This window comes from Vipera ursinii (genome assembly GCF_947247035.1).
Source record: "Vipera ursinii genome assembly, chromosome: 2".
In the NCBI taxonomy this organism is placed as follows: Eukaryota; Metazoa; Chordata; class Lepidosauria; order Squamata; family Viperidae; genus Vipera; species Vipera ursinii.
This window is the reverse complement of record NC_139513.1, coordinates 243,309,783-243,319,500: the sequence shown is the minus strand read 5'-3', so window position 1 is coordinate 243,319,500 and position 9,718 is coordinate 243,309,783. Positions and strand designations below refer to the sequence as shown.

The 9,718-nt window shown below is 35.6% G+C and overlaps 1 protein-coding gene across 3 annotated transcripts in view; it reads right to left on the bottom strand.

Annotated features, from left to right (window-relative positions):
- Positions 1 to 4,687: 4,687 nt before the first annotated feature.
- DTWD2 (DTW domain containing 2) overlaps positions 4,688 to 9,718 on the bottom strand; it is an 86,377-nt gene continuing 81,346 nt past the window's right edge. For 2 of the 3 annotated variants that reach the window (XM_083356263.1, XM_083356264.1), the window contains 2 exons: positions 8,185 to 9,629; positions 4,688 to 7,831 (listed from right to left, as the gene is read on the bottom strand). In XM_083356263.1, coding sequence (XP_083212389.1) covers positions 9,459 to 9,629 — 171 coding nt within the window. In that variant the 3' untranslated portion in view covers positions 4,688 to 7,831; positions 8,185 to 9,458. Of the gene's footprint in view, positions 7,832 to 8,184; positions 9,630 to 9,718 lie in introns of those variants that run through there. The other variant, XM_083356265.1, reaches the window with a different exon arrangement.

Genomic DNA, 9,718 nt, shown 5'->3' with positions numbered 1-9,718 from the left:
GACTGGCTCAAAGTCACCGAGTCAGCTTTCATGCCTAAATTGGGACTAGAACTCACAAGCTCCTGGTTTATAGCTTGGTGCTTTAACCACTAAGGCAGTCCTCAACTTATGACTATTTGTTTAATAATAGTTCAAAGTTACAACAGCCTCAGAAAAAGTGACTTTTGACCTTCCTCAAAGTTATGGCCATCATACCACCCCTGCGGTTATGTGATTGCAATTCTGAAATTTGGCAACAGGTTTGTATTTACAACACTTGCGGCATCATGCGGTCACAACTGGGATTTGTGATCAACCCAGATGGCTTCCAACAAGCAAAGTCAATCAGGGAAGCTGGAGTCACTTAACAATCCCAATTTACTAAATACTTGTGGTGATTAGCTTAATAACCATGGTGAAAATTGAATCTGATCACATGACTAGCTTAATTTTATTTATTTATTTATTTATTTATTTATTTATTTATTTATTTATTTATTTATATTTATATACCGCCCTTTCCCGAAGGACTCAGGGTGGTTTACAGGGTATTTAAAAGAAAATCCAAACAAAAGTTAAAACAATTAAAAAAGATTAAATGAAACCCTGAGAGAAAATAAAAACCCCAGTTAAAATTAAAAATTCTCAGCCTGGGCCTTAGTGACCAAAATCCTGATTCCTTATGTGGTCATAAGGCTAGGACTACCTACTGTATAGACCAAAATGATATTGTTTCTCCACAGAATACAGTAAATTGTCTCTTGTTTCCTGAAAAATGAGTTTGGTGGCAACATTTTGAGGTGCTATATGCTGCATCCAAAGTCTTGGATTGGACACACCTGTATTATGATTTAATGTAATATGCATGGCTAGGTTTTCAGGGTTCAGCCATCAAAACCTAAACTAGTGTGAATGTTCTCCTAGGCAGCTTAAGATAACATAGGATTATTATAGGATTGCTGATTACATTTCAATGTCAGAATAGTATACAAAGACTCAAGAGAATATAATTAAGAACAGGAAAAAAGTTGGACTGCTTACTTCTTGCTACAGAAGGGCACAATCTGAAGGGCCAATAAAAAGAAAAAATCTCTTTATCCAAATGCCATGTTTATTGCTATACCTGAATTATTCATTTGCCAATCCTTCAGTGCTCAGTAGCTCTTGTATCTGCCTTTTTCTGATATGTCAAATCTGCTTTTTCACCGATTATTTCATGTGGTAACCCATTAGTCTTTCTTGTAAATAGTGGATATTTTTTTAAAGAAATTTGGTATTTATCAAAATGATATACAGTTTGAAATATATGAAATAGTTATCATCAGTACACAAAGGGTATCATGTAAAACTATATTTATATTCAAAGTTTCAGGAAATATGCAGGTGCCTTGCACTTAGTCTCTGGTATGATACTGTGACTTATTCATATGATGCAACACTTGTAAACATTTTACTGGCAGGTAAGGAACAATATAAGACAAATAGTCTCTATATTTTGGACTGAAGAGAGCTTGAGTTTTTAATGACCCCAATTAAACTTTGGACTGAAGAGAGCTTGAGTTTTTAATGACCCCAATAGAGCTTTGTGCTGATACAGGTGAGGTATTTAAAATGAACTAAAAAGAAAAGTTTATTTGATTTGAACTCCAATTTAATTTTTTACTGCCAACTTTTGACAGGCTTTATATAATAGCCTATTAAAGTCTATGGACATTGGACAGACTCTTTTTTTAAATATCAGTAGTAACTAATGAAAAAAGTGAGCAAACATTAGGTTACAGCAATGCTTAGAATTCAACATTCACACATGTACTCTCAGCAAACACACTGATCAGTGATAATGTTAGGATTGTTTCAACTGCAAACAGAATTTGGCCTCCCTAATTCACTTGACAATATAACTATGTCAACCACATCTTGGTGGCTTGATATGGACCGGATAATTTGGTTATTGCCAAAGGTGCTTTCATCTCAATAGAGCCAATACCCAAATTTAAACCCATATCCTAATTATATAAAAAAATAAGAATTGATATTAATGACATTTATAGTTTATGGACAAAAGAAGTGAAACATCTGATAAAGGAAACTTAGTAATTTCAGGACTTAAAATTGCTAAACTGATTTCTTTACAAGACCAAAATTGATTAATCAAAAGATTCTATTTCAAGGCTACTTGATAGTCTAAAGAATGTATTTTTATTGTTGGGCATATAAAACATTTGAGGGGAGGAATTATTGATCTTGTAAGTCATTGACATGTTTCTGAAATATTTTAACATAAATAGATCTAAGGAGATATTTTTAATGTTGAAGAAGTTAATGTTATGTTAAATTATGTCCCAAACATTATAATCTGAGTATTTTTTATATTTTATTAATTTTCTCATTTTATAATTATTTAAAAAGCAACGTGATGACTGGGTTAATCAATGGTTCAATAGCATACATAAGTCTTTAGTATAAATCTCAAGTTACAACATCAGGTATTTCCTCTCTTTTTCCCTTAATATCTACTATCTCATATTAGGCTAATACAGTTCTTACTATTATCAACTAAATAAAAATATCTTTGTTACACTTAACTTCTCCCTTCTTCCCTTTTCACACCAAAGTCTAATGGTCTTGTTACACACCTTACCTATTCAATTATAATGTTACTTTATTTTCTAAAACTTATCTATTTTCCACCATATTCAATCCTCTAATAAATCAAAGCCATTATTTTCTTCAGCCTTACTCTGCCTTTCTTCCTTTGCCAACTAACCTTCCATGTCAATGCCTTTGAATCAACAAATAGTTCTCCCATTATTATAGATTTTTTGTTTGGAATCAGAAAGACCATTCGGTTGAAGTTGTTTTGGAAGAATGAGCCCATTTGTATTTGTTAGATCGCCTCCCTATTAGTCCAATTTCCCACAATTGTCCTGATAGTTTATCTTCCATTCAATCTGTTCTTCTTTTTCTTCAAATATTTTTTTAAAAAATTCCATTTATATCCCGCCCTTCTCCGAAGACTCAGGGTGGCTTACAAGCTTAGCAGTAGCCTTCATTCTATGTATATGCCTGCTTATTAGGGCTTTCACACACACCCCAAGCAGCATTATTACAAAGTCAGCTTAATTGCCCCCAACAATCTGGGTCCTCATTTTACCTACGTCGGAAGGATGGAAGGCTGAGTCAACCTTGAGCCTGGTGGGATGCAAACCTGCACTAATTGCAGGCAGCTGGTGTTACTTAAGGAGGCATTAGCCCACTGCTCCACCAAGGCTCTTTTTGTGAAAAGACTTTTCCAGTTTCAGTGTTATCATTCCCTTTTCTGATTTTTCCATTGGCTGGGTCTGTTGGTCAGTTGGGTCCTCTGTCTTGGTGTTTAGTTGTTCCAATTTTCCTGTTATTTTCTGCATTGTTAGTTCTTTGGTTGTAGTCAAGGTCTGGGTTTGTATATTTAAGCTGGCATCTTGTTCCTTTATCTTGCTTCTTATTTTGTCACAAGCTGAAAGGATGGTTTTGTGTATTGATTTCCACATAAAGGATTTTTTTTCCTGATCTTCATCCATATTCTCTTGATAGCATGTTAAGTTGAAGACTTTAGAATCAAATGTTAAAGACAGTTTGTTAACTTTTGTAGCTGGGTATGGGACTTCTATTTCACGTGTTATAGGTGGTCTTTATAGTAGAGATTGTTCGCCAAGTAAGAGTTTATAGTCCAAGGTGTTCCATCATCTCATATAATAACATATGCTTCTCTTATAAAGAAATAGGAAAGCAATTCCCCAAGCATAGCTCTGAAAATCAGTAAAAGTTTACATTCATAGTTCAGACAGGCCAGATATGCCACCCAGAAGTTCCTTCCTTTAGCTGGGTTTTTCACAGGTAGTAACTGTCAAGGTCAAAGAAATTTTTTGGGCTTCAAGCCAAGTCTCTTTTAGGCAATAACAAGTTGTAAAACCATACTTTGCCACAAGATGTCACTGACGCCATTTAAAGCTTTTTAAGTCCAAAATTTTTATGGTAGTTTTTCAAGTCTTATTTCGTTTTTTTAGATAAAGAACACTTTTAGTCCCCAAGAATATACATCCAATTAGATTAAAATTGCTTTTATAGTTGCTGTTTCCCCCTTCCCTCTCTCCTCACTTGGGAAAAAATACTTTGGGCAGCTTTTATAGGAAAAAATACTTAAAATCTTAGAGGATTAGATCTCACCCAGTTTCATCTGCATTGCTTTAAAGTTGCTTGGTGGTAATTTTGACTGGCTGTCAGCAGCTTAGTGATGGGCCATATTGGTATGGCCGGTCTTCCCCCCACTGGTTTGGAGGGCCACCGTCCTCCCGCGATCGAACAGGGGTCCCCTCTTTGCTCGTCAGCCCTACAGGGCGACTTTCAACCCTTTCCAGGGTCCCCCAGCGGAACGAATTTGGACGCAAAAGACAGAGCTCATCTTCTTGCATCCGCAGCACCACGATGGCAAACAGTAAGTCCCATAATCTGACTATTTTTGAGGAACTGTGACTATACCGAATATGAAGTATTGCTAAGAAAATTGTTTTGAAAAATTAGGAAAGTACCATTATTCTTGATACTAAGGTTTAGATTCAAGAGGTGTAATTTCTATTTTTAAAAAGGCAATTTTATCCACAGTATTATAAAAACTGATGAAATGTATTTCCCTTTGGTACAGACTTTATTACATTTTACAACAGCTGAATATTTTCATTGTTTTTAACATATTAATGTTTAATGGATACATGATATCTAAAGATAGTTTGCAATCCTCAAGAGTTATAAACAGCTTTGGTCAGTTTACCATTGTTTTTACCTAGAATTGTTGTTTTTTAAAAAATGTTTTTCTATTTTTATGTAATTTTTTATAAATCATTTGTGTGTGTCTATATGTGTCTCTATAAAGGGACATAGTGATTAAATAGAATGTTGGAATTTAAAATACATGTAACACTCAATTTAAAAAAGCACATTAAAATATGTTTCTCAAATTATCAAGTAGTCTTTGTTAGAGGGATAATTAAAAGGCCATTTAAAAAAAAACCAGCAGGAAACTTTTTCTTGGCTAAGTGCCACTTTATTCTTTTCCAAACAGGGCATGTGGCAGTGATGGAATCAAATACAGCAGAACTGACATTTTCATTCTTTTCTTATATTCCAGATTTCTGAATGTTTAGAAAGTTTGATCCTTCAGTGATAGATATCAACTCCCAACACTACTTGGATATACCAGAGACTGCATTGGTAACCTTTCTTAAGCAAAACTTCTGTTCTGTTATGATTGTTCTCCATAGTAGAACCATCCAATCCATGTGTCAACCTCCAGGTTAAGTATCCAAATAAAAATCCAGGATTATTTTCATTTCTGAAAAACTTACTGTTTATTGAATACATGGCCTGGTAAAAGCAAGGTACAAATAACTCTACAATCCCAAGGCATCAGACCATAGCATATAACAATGACTTTCCCAGCCAACCCCCACCCCGGATGTCCATGTAGCTCATGTAAACATGTTCTCTTTGTTATGGGACCTGTCTGCTATCTTCTTCACACCTGCTAAAATGTCCTTGAAAGGGTTCTATACTGCTGACTTTCAGCAATCTTCCATAGAACTGGTGTGGTTTCATTTCTCTAACTAATCCATTTGAAAATACCTCCCCCCCCTTATTCTAATGGCAAGGTGAAAACAGAGAGGCAAGTACGGTAGCTGCCAAATTTTCATTCTTGACACCATGTCTTTAGAGAAATAAAGAAGCAATTGGATTTTCCAAGCATGAGGTAGAGGTTTTTCTTAAACAATTCAACACTGCCAAATGTGGAAATCACCCTTAACTCTATAAAGATTTGCTTTGTTCCTCTCTATTCATGTCAAGTTACCACTTGCAACCACTACATGTTAAGTGGACTCCCCTGAATTCCTTTTTAGAGCAAGTTACTTAAAATAGCTCTAATAGGTAGCATGCCAAAGTGCTTTTTAAGAATGTACGCTGTGCCTCCGCTTTTCTTTTGAGACCAAACCAATTAAAATTTAAAACTGAGCATTAGTTCTTATCATGCATTTTACATAGTTGTTTTGGTTCCAACATAATTTTACGTTGGAATTACTGGGTCATTCAGCATTTGCTTCTGCCTTTTCTGAATAATGCATTAGATATTTTCAGGTAGAAATCAGCAATATTAAGAAGAGCTATCCTGCAGAAAAATTTTGTAAACATATATTTTGTGCCCTAAACTCTTTAATCAAGCACTCTTGTTCAAGGAAATGACAATTTTCTTGTTTAAAACACACAGCCACATATATCATGCAAAAGGCATTTATTTATATCTATTATTTGCCACAAATCAGAAGAGGCTCTCTGAATCCATATGAAGAATAGTTTGGTTTGTTTTTCTAATGTTCCTGACAAAACGGTTCTGCTAGAATAAGAGACTAGTATTATTATATTGTCCTTATTGGATGAACTTCAATTTAAATTTGATGTTTAATACTTTGAACTCTAATTCTCGTAGTCATATGAGCTGGGCAATGCTGCAGCAGGGATTTAATAAGACAGACTGGCACGCAAGACCAGTTTTATTACAGGACAAGTGCAGAAAATTCTTTTGATCCCTTGTAGATAAACTTCTTCACCAAATCCCTAAAAACATAAAAAGGTAAAGGTAAAGGTTCCCCCGCACATGCGTGCTAGTCGTTTCCGACTCTAGGGGCCGGTGCTCATCTCCGTTTCATAGCCGAAGAGCCAGCGTTTGTCCGAGGACGTCTCCGTGGTCATGTGGCCGGCATGACTAGACGCCAAAGGCGCACGGAACGCTGTTACCTTCCCACCGTAGTGGTCCCTATTTTTCTACTTGCATTTTTACGTGCTTTCGAACTGCTAGGTGGGCAGAAGCTGGGATGAGTAACAGGCGCTCACTCTGTTACGCGGCACTCGGGATTCGACCCGCCAAACTGCCGACCTTCTGATCGACAAGCTCAGCATCCTAACCCACTGAGCCACCGCGTCCCTTCTAAAAACATAACCATTCCTTAAAATATACATAATCACATCCATATACATATATTTTTTTTAAAAAAAAATCTTGAATGGAATTTAGTGACATACATTATGATTTATCAAGATGGAGATAATATTAGCAACTTTTCCACAAAAAAGAGCTTTAAAAGATTGAAAACAAAGTGTAATATGCAACATGGAAATCACAAAACCAATGTGACTGGTATAATTTTATCTCTACTGACTTAAGTTCTGAATTTGCTTTTACTGGCAGCTCAATGTAGACAGGTATCACAGCTTGTCTTCATGTATTAATAGTATGCTAAATATACTAATAAATTTTATTTAAAAAGATCCAATAACACTCAAGAAGATCAGCTGCTTCATATTGTCTTATATGAACCAAATGCCTGAAAATCTATTCTGATTTTTGAAATATTAAAATGTATGATTAATGTCATTGGTCAGTCCCAAGAATGTTAGGGTTTCTAATAATTTGGGAGCAGTAAATATATTTGAACTTCTGAAAACAATGGTTTTTCTCACAAAATGGTTTGTTAGAAAACATAATTAGCAGACGGCAAACTGGTGAGGCCATGCCATGCCATGCTTACACCTTTTTTCCCCAGGAGAGGTAGGCAAACTTGCAAGCACTGGACTGCAGCCACCACTATTTTTAATTTCTTGCAATGCCTACACTTCATTTATTGGGACCAGCAATTGGTGCTTTGAAGCAGCTCATATTCTCGTTTAATTTTTTTAAGTTAAAAAAGTATAAATCAAAATTAGGTGAAATTAGGACTTGACAGGTGCCAGTGGAAACATCTGTGAGAATGGGGGCTACCTTGGTGACCTAGAGCAGACATGTCAAACACAAGGCCCGGGGGCCGGATCCGGCCCGCGAAGTGGTTTCATGCGGCCCGCAAAGCCATCCTGGAAACAGTGAGGGAACGGCCCCCACTGCCTTGGCCCTGAGACCCTCCTTCTGCCACAGACCCTCAGATCTGTCCCACTCCTGCCCAGGCCCCCATAGGCACCCTTGATGTGAACGATGTAGAGCTGGCCACGCCCACCCAGTAGGCCATACACACTCTAGCCACGCCCACCCAGTAGGCCACGCCCATCCTGGCCATACACACCTGGCCCCTTGAGGGCAACCGCAATGCTGATGCGGCCCTCAATGAAATTGAGTTTGACACCCCTGACCTAGAGTTTCAACTACAGAAATATTTAACATAATATAAATATTTGCTGTAATTATAATGAATACCTTCCCTAACCTTGTGGATAGACTGCTTGGAGGTTTATCGGTGATGCCAATCATTCATCTACTGTGAAAGAGCTTGGGGTTAAACTTACAAGTCTGAAGAAAAATGTTGATTGGCTGGAACTTGCAAAATTCTGATGTTCCAAGATGCTTATTAGTTGCTCACTTCTAAGGTACAAAAATTTGTCTTTCTTTAAGAAAATTAAATATTCTTACAAAAAAGTAGTCTTTATGATAATGAAGACAAGTGTCAGGATAAAATAATGTATGCAGTACTGAGTCTGAAATAAGAAATGATACTATTCTCATCAATACAAACAATGCCTAATTGCTAGTGACTTTCCAGTTATCCGTTTCATGTAGGTCTCTATACAATAGCAATGTTCTCTGTCCAAATTAGCAGTTTTTACTTGCAATTTATAATTTCAGAAATAATGATTTCAGTTCTGTCTAGAAAAACTACATGGATAGATATATAATATTGACTCAAGGCATTATTTTTTATTTTATTAGTCTTTAATTTATGTTACAATAGTTCTTAAATTGGATAAAAATGCACTATTCATATAAAAATATAAACTTTTGACATAAACGTAACAATACCACCAAGGAAAAGTAGAATGCAATCACCATAATAAAATTTATGCTTTCATGCCATAGTCTGTTTGCAATGTCACAGAAAAAGTAGACTGTTTCATACTCTTTATTTGCTTTTTTTTTAAAGATTGGAATGTCTACTTTTTTTTGCCAGGCTTTAATGACATAGGAAAACTTGTCCCAAAATACACTTATTTCAAAACAGGGTTGTTAACTGTTAAAAAAGCAGGAATTCTGGATTCTTATGTCTACTAGGATTTCTATGACTTACAGTACTAATACTTCCATATCAATATTTATATTACATTATGTCCACCGCAGTAAAAAATTAAGGGAAAAAACATTGAAATTATAGTTTAAGTCAAAATGATAACACTTAAGAAAATGTATATTCTTTCTTGCTTCTTCTTCTTCATTATCATTATCATGAAAAATTCAAGCAAATTCAAAAAGCTTCCCAGGCATTTTGCTTTTGTATCACTCTTGAATTCTGGGCAGGGAGCCATGTGAATGTGTTTCATTTTAGGAGATTTTTATTTGGATCAAATCCATAATCAACTCCATTTCATTAGCTAAAAGGAATAAAAATCTTTAATAATAAATCTATATGACGTTCCTAAATTTTAACATTATTCACTAAAAGTTCCATTCTCCTGAGCTTGCGTTTATTTTTTGGCATTGGTTTGTCATATAAACCATTTTTAAGAAGATGCTCCTTGCTGTGATGGACTTGGGCACCATGCTGGATCTGGAAAGCACAAAGAGCTTGAAGAGGACGAAGTACAGTCTGGTTAGAAAGACAAAAAAAAGAAAAGAAAACTTAGAGCTAGACATCCATTACCTAGGCCTGAAATGAAATAAATACCTTGCTTCTGC